This window comes from Nematolebias whitei, chromosome 15, assembly GCF_014905685.2.
Source record: "Nematolebias whitei isolate Nwh7 chromosome 15, NemWhi1, whole genome shotgun sequence".
In the NCBI taxonomy this organism is placed as follows: Eukaryota; Metazoa; Chordata; class Actinopteri; order Cyprinodontiformes; family Rivulidae; genus Nematolebias; species Nematolebias whitei.
Window position 1 is genome coordinate 534,203 of NC_056512.1, and position 15,580 is coordinate 549,782.

Below are 15,580 nucleotides of genomic sequence, written 5' to 3' on the forward strand. Positions count from 1 at the left end.
CAAAAAAAAAAAAAAAAAAAAAAAAAAACTACTAACATGATTTAAGACATAGCATTTTAGAGTGATGTTGTATAACACTTATAATGACTTGTGAAATTTGGTGCATGAAGAAAAACCGTAAGTGTTGCTGATAAAATGCTCAATGATAGTGATGACTCAATTCAGAAAAACTTGACAGGAATAGGATGATGGGTAGAAGGATGGACTCTGTCTGGCTGGTTGCCAGCAGGGTGTTGTGCTGTTTATGTCATCACCTGTTCAGGTTATCTGAGCTGGAGAGGCTCTGGGAAAGGTGAACACGGGTCACATGTGAGTTTGTGATCAACGTTCCCAGAGAGGTGTCAGATGAGTATGAACCTGCAATATGAACCACTGACTTACCAATAATGAATGATAATTGATAATTATATATTGATAATGAAAATTATAGAAATTTAGTTAGATGACTGATGGAGTTTTGTGATATTTGTGGGAGAAGGATGTTTGTTCTTTTTTCCTGATAATGCAGCTTCAAACGAGTCGCTGACAGAGAGGTTGAGAGTCCAATGACAGGGGTCTGAAGGATGGAGGCTGGACAGACGTTCGAGGAAATGCCCCTGATGAGGGGGAATGGAGTGGCGTGCCAGGGGGAAAAAAAGTCACCGGTTCTACTCCCTGAGCTGAGAACATCACGCATCAAATGAGGGTGTTATCATTTATCATGAATGAGGGTTCTTTAAGGTTCATACTGATCTGGCTGTGACAGTTTATTAACATCAAATTGACATAACTTATCATTATTAACATGTAATTAACGTTACCAGCACAGTTAAGGGTTTTCTATTTTCTGATTTTACTTTTAAACATATAGACGAGGAGCATTTTTAAAATATATCTTTAGCCAATAAAACACTTTGAAACTGTGAACTTACTGATTTTATTAAGCTATGAGTTAATAAACGATTAATACTAGACTAGAGTTTTGGGATTTTTACGTGTACTGAAATGATTATAGAACACTATTTTGACATTACAAATATTTATAGGTTGTGTTTTCAATGCTAATCAATTAATGATGTGATTATATGTGAAGCTAAGTTCTGGGTAAATTTTTAACAATTAAATACAGATGTGTACTTTAGAATTGTGGTTAATTTGATTTTTGAACTCAGCATTAATTGGGTGACAGGTCTTCTCCAACTACCTTGAAAGATGAGATGATTGATGGACAGACTAATTGTGGGATGCGTTTTAATATTAACGTTTACAGTTTATTAACAGTAATATGGAGCGTTATGATGATTTTTTCCTTAAAATTAACATGGTTGGACAAGATACTTTTGCATGGTACGTAGCTAAATATTACCTTTTGATGATTACTTGATGATTTGTTTGATGATTATTTGATGTGTGTAGACATAGAATGTTTGAAAAACCAATCATGATAAAACAACGCCACTAGATAGAGCAATTGCGATGATAAACTTAATTTTTGATATTGTTTTCTATGTAATATTGAAATTTGTACAGCTAACGGCCATGAAGAAGAGACCAAAAGATTTTGATGAATACAAATGAGGTTTTATAATATAGATTTTTCAGGTGGTGAACTTATGACATTTTTCAATCTAAATTAATATTAAATTACAGGGTGGTGGTGAATTACATGGGTAAATTGATTTGTTAGTTAATTGGGAATGTTTTTATATTATATCACAAGGGGGAGTTGGGAGGGTCTGTTATTTACATACATATGCATGTTAAAACATGTTAAATGTTTAATTCAGATTTTTATTCACACAAACACATTTTTCAGCTGTGACTGGCAAAACATACCGGCAGCGCTCTGTGCAATTAATTGGATATTACATGATTGAAGGGAAAGGGGACACAGAGTTTTTTCTTTTTTCTTTTCCAGATGGACACGATGGACCAGGCCTGCCCCTTGGATTCAAAAAGTGAAGTTCAGGGTCTACAACTGATTAACATATTAGATAAGAACGCTTTCTTGCACTAGGACGCCTCCTGCAATTATTAAATCATATATTTAGAGAACTGACTTAGACCAATGTTAGAAATTTCCATCATGTCATTGCACCACACCAGGGGGATGATGAATTCCTAGGCAGATGTCCAGATGCTGGGTCAGGCGACCTGAGGCTGGCAGGTCAGAAGATAGCGGTCAGCTCTGGCATCTTATTTTTACCTGAGGCTGCCAGGTCACGCTATAGCCTGTAGGCATCTCCCACCAACATATAAGGAGTAGTTCACATTCAACCAGAGAAAAGTGATTAATTGTTTGCTTATCTGGCGGTATTGAACTGGGAGTTTTTATGCGGGGAAACCCCTTCGGGGACTCCCGCCCAGGGGGAGTTGTTACGATATTTCTTATTTAGACTGGTCCTATGGTTTTGATCTGCTCAGAGACGGGATTATAATGAAATTATGACCCGGTTCTGACTGGGTTAAACTGGGCCAGCAGCTCTCAAGAGAGTCTCCCTGGGATTCATCCATCCATCCATCCATTTTCTTTACCCGTTTATTCCATTTTGGGTCACGGGGGTCGCTGGTGCCCATGTCCAGCAATCACTGTGCGAGGGGCGGGGGACACCCTGGACGGGTCGCAAGTCCATCACAGGGCCACATAGAGACAAACGAGACAAACAAACATTCACTCTCTCATTCACACCTAGGGACAATTTAGAGTTACCAATCAGCCTAACATGCATGTTTTTGGTCTGTGGGAGGAAACCGGAGTACCCGGAGAAAACCCACGCATGCATGGAGAGAACATGCAAACTCCACCCAGAAGGCACCTGTACCGGGGTTTGAACCAGGGACCTGTTCGCTGAGAGGCAGCAGCTCTACCAGTTGCGCCACCGTGCTGCCCCCCTGGGATTCAATATCAGTCAAATAGTTTAATCTGCTTGCCACATCACGTAGAAAGGCTTTGAAGCACCGTCTCATATTTTTCCTAACACGTCAGTCCACATAAGATCACACTTAGCCACGCCCCCTAATACACGGATAGGTTGAGGTCCCCTTCTGTGAAGGTGGAGTCTTAAGGGCCCTATAAATTAGTAATGACACGAGACATCGAGGATCTTCCGGGTCTGTGGCGTCACAGTCCGGAGAGTCCAGCGCTGTGAATTGTAATCTTTTCCTGCCTTTTCTAATATAATTGATAAAACTTAATTGACGTTTCCTTGATTTATTTGTTAAAATGAGTTGCCACTTCTGAGGGAGGTTCGAGCTGTGGGAAAAGACATGGGCTGGAGGGGGTTTCTGGATCCGGTGGCCAGCAGCCAGCTCCCGTCTTTAACAAAACACACAACAAAATTGATTCTTCTCCCAACAGCTTACTCCAAAATGGACTGACCAGTTCTGCTTGTGATAAGATGGTCTCTTTGGTACGCCCCCTCCTCCATTGCCGGCCCTCTTCCTTGTTGACAGTCTTGTCAAAATGGTTGAAAACAACAAAGTCCATGCTCAATAATCCTGGTATACAATCCAACATTTTTCAGTCAGGTCATGTGGACAGTTTCTTTTTTTTTTTGTGTGATGAAACGTTTCGCCTTCGGTCCAGAAGGCTTCATCAGTCAAGGAAACACACAACAAAACTGATTGTTCCCCAACAGCTTACTCCAAAATGGAACAAACCAGTTCTGCTTGTGATAAGATGGTCTCTTTGGTACGCCCCCTCCTCCATTGCCGGCCCTCTTCCTTGTTGACAGTCTTGTCAAACTGGCTGAAAACAACAAAATCCAAGCTCAATAATCCAGGTATAGAATCCAACATTTTTCAGTCAGGTCATCTGGACAGTTTCTTTTTTTGTGCTGAAACGTTTCACCTTTGATCCGGAAGGCTTCATCAGTCAAGGAAAAACATAACACAAAACTCATTCAAAAAAGTTAAATCTGGTCCTCTGGACATAAAAAAAAAAAAAAAAAATGTAAAAATGTTTTGTCTCTCATCCGAGAGACTTCCTGTCTGAGGTGCTGTATTCAGCTCTGCCTCTTAAATAGCACCTTCACAGAGTGGATCAACCAGTTTGCTGCTGACAACCAAAACCAGCTGCACACATGGTCAAGAAGGACCATCAGCCTAACAATGGATCATTAGCACACTGATGGCTGTTTGCTATTCACAGAGGGCTGAGTGATACTAGCAATAACAGCATTGTAAGAGGGGGACAGTTGAACCCGGAGGCCTCCACCCCTGTTTAATGATGGACGATTTCTTTTCACAAAGATGGCCTCCTTTACTCCTCTCTCAAACCATCGTTCCTCTCTGTCCAGGATGTGAACATCTTCATCCCTGAAAGAGTGACCTCTGGCCTGGAGATGAGTGTAGACCGCAGAGTCCTGGCCTGATGATGTTGATCTTCTGTGCTGGTCCATCCTTTTGGCCAGTGGCTGTTTAGTTTCCTCGATGTAAGACTGATCACAGCCCTCCTGACACTGAACAGCATACACAACATTACTCTGTTTGTGCCGGGGGACTGGATCTTTGGGATGAACCAGTCTTTGCCGTAATGTATTTTGGGGTTTAAAAGCCACTGGGACATTATGTTTAGAAAATAAACGTCTCAGTTTCTCTGATACTCCCTCAACATACGGAATGACCACTGGTCTGGGTCTGGGTTCCTCCTTTTCACCTGATGGCTGACTGGAGTCCTGTTTGGGTTTCTTTTCTGCTTTCAGGAAGGCCCAGTTAGGATATCCACATTGCTCTAGAGCCTGTCTTGTGTAGGATTTCTCCTTCTGCCTGGCTCCTGAGTTAGTGGGGATAATGTCTGCTCTGTGATACAGAGTCCTGATGACTCCTAAATTGTGCTCCAAAGGGTGATGGGAGTCAAACTGCAAATACTGGTCTGTGTGGGTGGGTTTGCGGTACACCTCAGTTTGCAAATGTCCTCTATCAGAGACTGAGACCTCACAGTCCAAGAAAGCCAACTTGCCATTTTCACATACCTGAACCAATGACTTGGTGGTGTTCCTGACAAGGACGTCAAGGCTCTCTTTTCTACCTCCTCCATGTACAGGTTGGCAACAATAGGAGAAACTGGAGACCCCATAGCACACCCATGTTTCTGCCTATTGTTAGGATTTGTGTCAGGAGTGAACCCAGAGTGCAGAACAAGGACTCAACTCGGCAGAAATACAAAAATAGGCTTTTAATGATAAACGAAAAGTACAAAATAAACAAGCTGACGGGGCAGCAAAACTTACATGAACTAGGAAGGAGGCACGGGGAACTCAGGAGACACGAGAGACACGGGGAACTCGAGGGACCAGGAAGACTCAGGGAAAGACTCAGGAGACCCAAGGAAGGGTACCCAATGAAGACGACCCAACGAAGAACAAGACAGAATAGGACGGCTTAAATACAGGTAGAAGACGAGACATGATAACAAACAGCTGGGACGAGACACAGGTGGCACTAATGGAACTAATAAGGGAGCACGAGGGAAACAGACACAAACCGGGCCACAGAAAAGTACCATCCTTACACCTATAATATTGCTCCCCATATGTGAAGTAGGTTGACTGCAGGTACAGTTTCAAGAGTTGACACAGTTCTGTGGAAAGCGTGGTCCTACTGCACAGAGTGGTGTCTGATTTTAATCTTAAACTGACCACCTCTACTGCATCATCAACAGGAATGCACGTAAAGAGTGATGTGACAACATACGGAATGACCAATGGTTATTCCGTATGTTGAGGGAGTATCAGAGAAACTGAGACATTTATTTTCTAAACATAACGTCCCAGTGGCTTTTAAACCCCAAAATACATTACGGCAAAGACTGGTTCATCCCAAAGATCCAGTCCCCCGGCACAAACAGAGTAATATTGTGTATGCTGTTCAGTGTCAGGAGGGCTGTGATCAGTCTTACATTGGGGAAACTAAACGGCCACTGGCCAAAAGGATGGCCCAGCACAGAAGATCAACATCATCAGGCCAGGACTGTGCGGTCTACACTCATCTCCAGGCCAGCGGTCACTCTTTCAGGAATGAAGATGTTCACATCCTGGACCGAGAGGAACGATGGTTTGAGAGAGGAGTAAAGGAGGCCATCTTTGTGAAAAGAAATCATCCATCATTAAACAGGGATGGAGGCCTCCGGGTTCAACTGTCCCCTTCTTACAATGCTGTTATTGCTAGTATCACTCAACCCCCTGTGAACAGTAAACAGCCATCAGTGTGCTAATGATCCATTGTAAGGCTGATGGTCCTTCTTGAGCATGTGATCAGCTGGTTTTGGTTGTCAGCAGCAAACTGGTTGATCCACTCTGAGAAGGTGCTATTTAACAGACAGAGCTGAATACAGCAAATCATACTGAGGAAGTCTTTTGGATGAGAGACAAAACGTTTTTACATTTTTTTGCTTTGTTTTGTTTTTTGTTTTTTTGAATGTCCAGAGGACCAGATTTAACTTTTTTTGATTTTTCAACCTGGATTATTGAGCATGCATCAGGATACAAATCTCATTCTTCCCCCAACAGCTTACTCCAAAGTGGAACAAACCAGTTATATTGATGCTGAGATGGTCTCTTTGTCATGCCCCTCCTCCATTGCCGGCCCTCTTCCTTGCTGACAGTCGTATCAAGTCCATGCTCAATAATCCAGGTATACAATTCAACATTTTTCAGTCAGGTCATATGGACAGTTTTTTTTTTTGTTGTTTGTTTGTTTTCAACCAGTTTGACAAGACTGTCAACAAGGAAGAAGGCCGGCAATGGAGGAGGGATGTGACAAAGATACCATTTTAGCACCAACATAACTGGTTTGTTCCACGTTGGAGTAAGCTGTTGGGGGAAGAATCAGTTTTGTGTTGTGTGTTTCCTTAACTGATGAAGCCTTCCGGATCAAAGGCGAAACATTTCCGCACAAAAAAAGAAACAGTCCAGATGACCTGAATGAAAAATGTTGGATTGTATACCTGGATTATTGAGCATGAACTTTGTTGTTTTTAATCAGTTTTACAAGACTGTCAACAAGGAAGAGGGCCAGCAATGGAGGAGGGGCATGACAAAGAGACCATCTTAGCACCAACATAACTGGTCTGTTCCACTTTGGAGTAAGCTGTTGGGAGAAGAATCAGTTTTGTGTTGTGTGGTTCCTTGACTGATGAATCCTTCCGGATCGAAGGCGAAATGTTTCAGCACAAAAAAAGAAACTGTCCAGATGACCTGACTGAAAAATGTTGACTATGACTCAAGTACTCCCTCTAGATTATTCCAACAGTTATATCTCAGTGATACACGATCTGATCTAGACCAGATTTTTTTGTGCTTCATCAGTGAGCACTTGTAGACACACTGGTATTGTTGATTCATGACTTGACTTAAGACTGGCCCACTCAGAGAATAAACTGATGATTAATGGGAGACTTTTCCAGCCTGTCACTGTGTAAGATATAAGACTGAAACCGTATTCGCTAACTTTTGATTACCACATATGACATGTTGAAAAGCCTTAAAGAAGTCCTTTTTCATTTGCGACAAAACAGGAAGTGACAATAACTCCCGTCTGGAAGGTCAGATTTTAGTCCAACTTGTAAAGCTTGCAGCAGGACTCATACTGATATGGGTGGAAGGTGATTGCAAAGTTTCGGCATATGCGCACCCCGGTGGACGCGTGCGGGAATGGCATGAGAGTGTTCGCAATGGCGACTGGGAGGCTTTGCTGGAGCTCCCGCGGTCACAGGTGATGTCGAAGGTTCGGCGAACGTGCACCCTGGTGAACGTTGCGAACCCTGGTGAATGGGTGCGTCACGGGCGAGAGAGCGTTCGCGATGGCGACCGAGCGGAGTCTCTGGAGCTCCCGCGGTCACCGTAAGGCCGGAGCGGCGCTTTGCTGCGATGGCCTTCAATGCTGCTTGCAGCTTTAATTATGTATTGTGACTGACCCTGCTCTGAAAGAAGCAGGACCTACAGCCTGAAGGATATAATTATATTATTATATTGTATGATTTTCTCAACTCCAAACATCAGCTGCCTGAGTGAAGATCTGTATGAAGCCGAGCTGCACAAACACATGAAGGTTTTTCACAAACCTGAAAGTAGCTCCCCTTCTCCTCCTCGCTCTCCCTGAGTTGTATGACGTCCTCGTCCTCCTCATCCAGATCGCTGTCTGTGCTCTCCCCTTTAATGTGAATGTTCCTTGGTTCTTCCTTGCCCTTCACAGGCATGTCATGCTGCTCCGATGAATGCGTGCTGTCGTCAGATCCCTCCTTCTGGAGTCTAAATGGAAGAAAATAAGCAGCCACATGTTTAATGGGATAACAAGTTCAATGTGGAGCTGAAAAAAGGATCTGTTTTCAGGAGTTGTGCACCTGTTAAGACCTGGATCTTCATCCTCCTGCATGTCACTGGTCTCTGTTAGCTCCTCTTCGATCTCCTCTGGGTGGGTGGGTGGTGGTCTGGGCAGGTCTGCCACCTTCGACAGTATCTACAAACACAACTTGATGTCAGTTAGCCGATACGTGCCTGTCGGGGTGCGTGCTGGCAGAGTGTGTGTGTGTACTTTGTAGTGTTTCTCCAGGAAGTGCTGGTGCTGCTGATGGACCACCAGCTGCTGCAGGGCCTGGGGGGACTGGGGTAAAGGTGCGCTCTGTGTGCGGGCCAGTGGTCGGTGCCGAGGCAGCTTGTTGATGGGCCTCATACTGGTGCTGACACATCTCTCTGCTGAGACAAGCGGGGATTGATTGTACATGGGGACTGGATGGGGGGCACAGAACCAGCAGAGTAAGAGCACGCTCAGGAGTTTGTGTGTGTGTGTGTATGTGTTCCACCTAGCATCGCAGTCTGTTGTCGGGCCTGCTCCAATAGAAGGACATGTTGTAACAATGAGGAATGGGTTGCATGAGAGGTAGAAGGGGGGGTCTCCACATCATGAATTGCACCTGAAGACAAACCATAATAAATCACTTGTTTCAAACAAAACTTTGTGAGTATCCATAATTTCTCCTCCTCCACCATAACCCTCAGTACTGGCTCCCCTCAGGGACGTGTGCTGAGCCGTCTCCTGTTCACTCTGCTCACGTATGACTGTACACCTACCTATCCAGTCTGTCATACTGTAAAGTTTGCAAATGATACAGCAGTGGTGGGATGCCTGACAAACAACGATGAGTCCAGCTACAGGCAGGAGGTGGAAAACCTGGAGAGCTGGTGCATGAAGAACAACCTTCATATCAATGTGAAATAGACGAAAGAGATGGTTGTGGACTTCCAAAGGAACAAACACACCTAGCCAACACCCCCCCCCCCCCCCCCCCCCCGAACATAGAGCATCAACGTGTGCATGGAGGCTGCACAGCTGCAGAAAGAAAAGCTTTGTAGAGAGTGGTGAAGGCTGCACAAAAGTCTGTTGGAGTGAGCTTCCCCACCATCACAGAAATCTATACCACTAGATACAGGAAGAGGGCCAACTGCATCATGAAGGACCCCGCTCACCCAGCACGCACACTTTTTTCTCTGCTCCCCTCAGGAAGGAGGTTAAGGAGCAATAAGTGTAGAACCACTAGACTGAGGAACAGCTTCTACCCTGAGGCAGTTAGACTTACGAATCTCTAACCAGGATAATAATTGTGAAAAATCACATCATGTTGTTGCTGATCTATTTCATGTTGCTGAGTTCATTCATGGGGCGGCTGTGGCTGAGCGGTTAGAGCAGTCGTCCTCCAATGCAAGAGTTGGGGGTTCGAATCCACCAGCAGTCACATGCTGAAGTGTCCCTGGGCAAGACACTAAACCCCTCATTGCCTCTGATGTGTGTCCCATCAGTGTATGAATGTGATCTAAAGCACTGATTAGTCTCTTTAGAATGATTTGTTCAATTAGCTTTGTAGAAATCTAGTAGAGTGCTGTATGAATGGGTAAATGAGGACACAGATTGTGTTGTAAAGCACTTTGAGTGTCTTGAAATAAGATAGATAGGTGCTATAGAAGTACAGTCCATTTACCATGTACTATTCACCCGGGGTTGAGTGATACTAGCAATCACAGCATTGTAAGAGGGGGACAGTTGAACCCGGAGGCCTCCACCCCTGTTTAATGATGGACAATTTCTTTTCACAAAGATGGCCTCCTTTACTCCTCACTCAAACCATTGTTCCTCTCTGTCCAGGATGTGAACATCTTCATCCCTGAAAGAGTGACCGCTGGCCTGGAGATGAGTGTAGACCGCAGAATCCTGGCCTGATGATGTTGATCTTCTGTGCTGGTCCATCCTTTTGGCCAGTGGCCGTTTAGTTTCCCCAATGTAAGACTGATCACAGCCCTCCTGACACTGAACAACATACACAATATTACTCTGTTTGTACCGGGGGACTGGATCTTTGGGATGAACCAGTCTTTAATGTATTTTGGGGTTTAAAAGCCACTGGGATGTTGTGTTTAGAAAATAAATGTCTCAGTTTCTCTGATACTCCCTCAACATATGGAATGACCACTGGTCTGGGTCTGGGTTCCTCCTTTTCACTTGATGGCTGACTGGAGTCCTGTTTGGGTTTCTTCTCTGCTTTCAGGAAGGCCCAGTTAGGATATCCACATTGCTCTAGAGCCTGTCTTGTGTGGGATTTCTCCTTCTGCCTGGCTCCTGAGTTAGTGGGGATGCTGTCTGCTCTGTGATACAGAGTCCTGATGACTCCTAACTTGTCTCCAAAGGGTGATGGGAGTCAAACTGCAAATACTGGTCTGTGTGGGTGGGTTTGTGGTACACCTCAGTTTGCAAATGTCCTCTATCAGAGACTGAGACCTCACAGTCCAAGAAAACCAACCTGCCATTCTTTACATCTTCTCGTGTGAACTTGATGTATTTATCCACAGAGTTGATGTGGTCAGTAAAATGTTGGACTTCCTGGGATTTAATTTTAACCCAAGTGTCGTCAACATACCTGAACCAATGACTTGGTGGTGTCCCTGAAAAGGACGTCAAGGCTCTCTTTTCTACCTCCTCCATGTACAGGTTGGCAACAATAGGAGAAACTGGAGACCCCCATAGCACACCCATGTTTCTGCCTATAATATTGCTCCCCATATGTGAAGTAGGTTGACTGCAGGCACAGTTTCAAGAGTTGACACAGTTGTTCTGTGGAAAGTGTGGTCCTGCTGCTCAGAGTGGTGTCTGATTTTAATCTTAAACTGACAACCTCTACTGCATCATCAACAGGAATGCACGTAAAGAGTGATGTGACATCAAAAGGGACCATTGTTTCATCAGTCTCCATGATGACATCCCTCACCTTATCCACAAAGTCCATGGTGTTCTGTATGTGGTGTTCTGAGCTGCCAACTAAAGGGATGAGTACAGACGCCATAATAGGACAACATCGGTGCTACGATGCTAAGCTAATTTGCATAAACGCTAACTGTCCTCCGGTCCTGTTTCTCACTGACGGTTCGTCTCTAAACTCCACATTAAACCCTCCAAGCCTCCCGGCTTCTGCCCCTGCTCCATCAGCGGAGTCTGAACCTGACAGATCTCCATCACAGCCCAGCTGCACCTCACAGAGCAGCACAACGCTGCAGCCTTCTGTACTTGGTAAGAACAGATGCAACATGTTCCACATCACTTTATCTGTGCCGATAAGGACTTGCTTTTATTTTATTTGTAAAGTAAAAACATAAAATGTTGAATAAATACTGAATACGCACCACATGTTGAACATGTGGTGGGATGAAATTATGTGCACAGGGTCCCAGTTACAGCCAACAATAAAATGTACAAGAAAAACAGTAATAAGATCTAAGATATGAACTAAGAAAAATATCAACTAAAAAACATCTACTAATAAATACATTAAGCACTAATAGCAGTAAACAATCAAAACAATACGTCAAACAGCAACATGAACTTGAGTTTGTGTAGCCTCATGAATATCTAACCAGGATAATCACATCATGTTGCTGCTGATCAGCTTGATGTTGATACTGATCAGCTTGATGTTGCTGCTGATCTGTTTCATGTTGCTGCTGATCTGTTTCATGTTGCTGTGTTCATGCTTCATACAGACTCATGTCCGTGCTGCTGTTCGGCGTATTGTGTTTATTATTTTTATGCTATTAGAGCTTATCATATTTTTAGTTGATGTTTTTCTTAGTTCATATCTTAGATCTGGTTCGTTCCACTTTGGAGTAAGCTGTTGGGGGAAGAATCAGTTTTGTTGTGTGTTTCCTTGACTGATGGAGCCTTCCAGATTGAAGGCGAAACGTTTCGGCACAAAAAAAGAAACTGTCCAGATGACCTGACTGAAAAATGTTGGATTGTAATCCTGGATTATTGAGCATGGACTTTGTTGTTAATCTGCTCAACTGTTATTATGTTATAAATTTTTTGGTTCTAGGATGAAGTGAGACAAAAACAGTCCAAAATTCAGAAAAGACAGTTGACAGTTATCAGTCATCACTTTATCAGCTGTACAACTGTGGCCCGAGAGATTCAGCTGAAAGTCCTGGTGCACCTTTTATTTGAACCTGTAGAGATTTGAACAGCTGATCTGAAGCAAACAGGCAGGAGTTCAACTGAAATGACCACTCCTGCTGTTTGATGGTCTCCTCCTTTACCATCCACCATCCATCCATCCATCCATCCATCCATCCATCCATCCATCCATCCATCCATCCATCCATCCATCCATCCATCCATCCATCCATCCATCATCTTCTGCTTCAGGGTTGTGGGAGCAGCATCTTCACCAGGGAGGCACAGACATGAACAGCCACCTCTTCAACTCTTCTAGGACCCCATGGTGTTCACAGACCAACTGACTATTTATTAAGTAATATCCTGATGCTGCTCAATAATCCAGGTAGAAAAATCTAAAAAAGTTAAGTCTGGTCCTCTGGACATTCACAAAACAAAACAAACAATACATTTTATAATAAATAAACATATAAACAAATAAACAATAAATGTTTTTTGTTTGTTTGTTTTATTTTTTTGAATGTCCAGAGGACCAGACTTAACATTTTTAGATTAATAAGTAATACTTTTATGTTTTTAAATTGATTAAAATACAAACCTTTAAAATTTAAGGACAAAATTTAATCTAATTGTTTTCAAGTCTGTATCTTATTGTAAAAGCAGTTTCAAAGATTACAGCACAGTGTGATGTTCTGCAATTTTAACATGAACCTTGTGCATATCTGTAAATAATAAAAGTGAAGATATTTTTAATACATCTTTACTGTAAAAATCTATACTAAAATGTAAAACACATGGATTTACAGCAGGCAGGGAAGGCAGTAAGGTAGGATTATGAATCAGGTTTAAAAGTTACAGCTCATGAGGTGCTCCATTAGAGCATGACATCTCTTCCACAACATCGTGTGACAAAACCTTCAGGGTGTTCTTCTTCTAATACGTTTAGTGGTGGCTAGTAAGTAGCTTAAGGGAGCACTACCGCCACCAGGTGGTAAGACGAGTTGGATTCTGGTCCCCGCCTACAGGGCCGGTCCAGAAGTGTAAATGGAAACACAACGACACACGAGCCGATCTGAACCGACCCGAACTGACCTGATTCGCAACGTAACAGTGGAACAGGGGCATAAGTCCCATGCTGTCACTCTCCACCCAGGACTCTGATGTGCCGCCAGGTGATGAGAAGCCAATTATCACTACAGAAGTTGTGTCACACTCAGTCAGACTTGAAGTGTTGTTATGTCTCTGAATATCTGTGCTCTAAAGACCACTCACATTCAGGTTAAGTATTGTCATTCCAGGGTGTAGAAGGTATGTCCTGGAGATGCTAAGACCTGGATGCAGGGTTCTTGCATTGGAGGATGAATGCTCTAACCACTCAGCCACAGCCGCCCCACAGATGGAAACCTTAATAGAAACCTTTAAGATGGCGACAGGTGTAGAACTAACCTGCTGGCAGGGATGATGTGGAGAGAAACGTCCCTGTTAGAGCTCCGCTCCCTCGCAGGGATTGAAGCGTCTGACGCTCAGTCTCCTGTTGGGTCGTCAGCTTCTGATGGGGCTGGGGGTGCGGGGGTACAGAGAAAGTAAATATATTTTTATCTATCCATTCACCTTCTGCCACTCCTTACCTGTGGTCAGGTTGTGGGAACAGGTTCAGGAGAAAACCCAGACTGTCCTCTCCCCAGTGACACATACACATCGCTCAAAAAGAAAACAATAAACATTTTGATTGACAGGTGACTGATTGACGTAATTGCCGGCGTATAAGCCGCTACTTTTTTCTCACACTTGACCTTGCGGTTTATATACAGGAGCGACTAACTTATGTACTTCAAGATTATAATATTTTATTTATTTTTATATTTTACTTTGGGTAGCACAATGGTACAGTTGGTAGAGCAGCAGCCTCTCAGCGAGCAGGTTACCTTAGTTCAAATCCCAGTTCGGGGGACTTTCTGGGTGGAGTTTGCATGTTCCCTCCGTGCTGCGTGGGTTTTCTCTGGGTACTCTGGTTTCCTCCCACAGACCAAAAACATGCATGCTAGACTGATTGGTAACTCTAAATTGTCTCTAGGTGTGTGAGAGAGGGAGTGGCTTTGTCTCATTTGTCTTAATGTGTCCCTGTGATGGACTGGAGACCTGTCCAGAGTGTACACTGCCTCTTGAACAGAGATGGCTGGACATGGGCACCAGCGACCCTCACAACCCAAAAAGGAAGAAGAGGGTAAAGATAATGGATGGATGGATATTTTATTTTGACAGGCTACCAAGCTTCCTGCCAGGGAAGTGGTGGTGCAGAGGGTAGAGAAGGTGGGCCTGTGATCGGAAGATTGCCGGTTCAACTCCCAGTACCGACAACATCAAAAATCTGGGTGGGAAAGGTGAAGCACCCACATCCCCCCCCACCCCCCACCTCTGGACACTTGAGCAAGGCTCTTAACCCCCACCATATGCTCCCCCGGGCACCCTGGATAGCAGCTCCCTGCTCCATACAGAGGGCTGTGCTAGCTCTGTGGTCTGTGGTTGCGTCAGGAATGGCATCCGGTGTAAAAGTAATTACCAAGTTTTCATGTGACTTAGTTTGCTGTGGCGACCCCTAACGCAGGGAGCAGCTGAAAGAAGAAGAAAGAAAGAAGAAAGCAAGCTTCCTGCCACTGAATAACATTTTCCTTAAGGCCCTATTTACACAGACACGGCAGGGGGAAACATTCATTCAACCTTTATTTACACAGGTAAATCCCATTGAGCCTCGAGGACTCATTTACAAGAGAGACCTGATTTCAACAAAGAATGATGACAACAATGGACAACAGCGACAACAATAAACAGTTATAAAAAGTCATACTCCAGTTTTTTGTTTTTTTAAACAAATAGGATGGCTAAAAAAAGGTAACAAAAAAAAAAACAGCTAGATTCTAAGGCGAATGTAGAAAACTAAAAACAGGAACATGTCTGCATTGGTCCTTGCCAGGAGTCCAACAGATTCTTAAAGCCACTTAGAGAGGTCAAGGTTGAGAGCTTCAAATGTTTTTGTAACGTTTTTCAACTTTTAATTTGAGGAAAACCTCTGTTGACACGGAAAGATTTTGTGTTTACATGCATCCGCAAGAATCCCCCCCTACTCCCACCCTGCAGTAGTTTTCATGCCGGGACATTAGTTGGCGCT

The 15,580-nt window shown here is 43.8% G+C and overlaps 1 protein-coding gene across 1 annotated transcript in view; it reads right to left on the reverse strand.

Moving 5' to 3' along the window:
- hdac5 (histone deacetylase 5) overlaps window positions 1–13,967 on the reverse strand; it is a 212,885-nt gene extending 198,918 nt beyond the window's left edge. The window contains exons 1-5 of the mRNA XM_037689291.1: window positions 13,861–13,967; window positions 8,780–8,890; window positions 8,512–8,705; window positions 8,321–8,436; window positions 8,042–8,228 (exon numbers count right to left, since the gene is read on the reverse strand). Of these exons, the coding sequence (XP_037545219.1) occupies window positions 8,042–8,228; window positions 8,321–8,436; window positions 8,512–8,705; window positions 8,780–8,786 (504 nt within the window). The 5' untranslated portion in view covers window positions 8,787–8,890; window positions 13,861–13,967. The remainder of the gene's footprint in view (window positions 1–8,041; window positions 8,229–8,320; window positions 8,437–8,511; window positions 8,706–8,779; window positions 8,891–13,860) is intronic.
- Window positions 13,968–15,580: the final 1,613 nt, after the last annotated feature.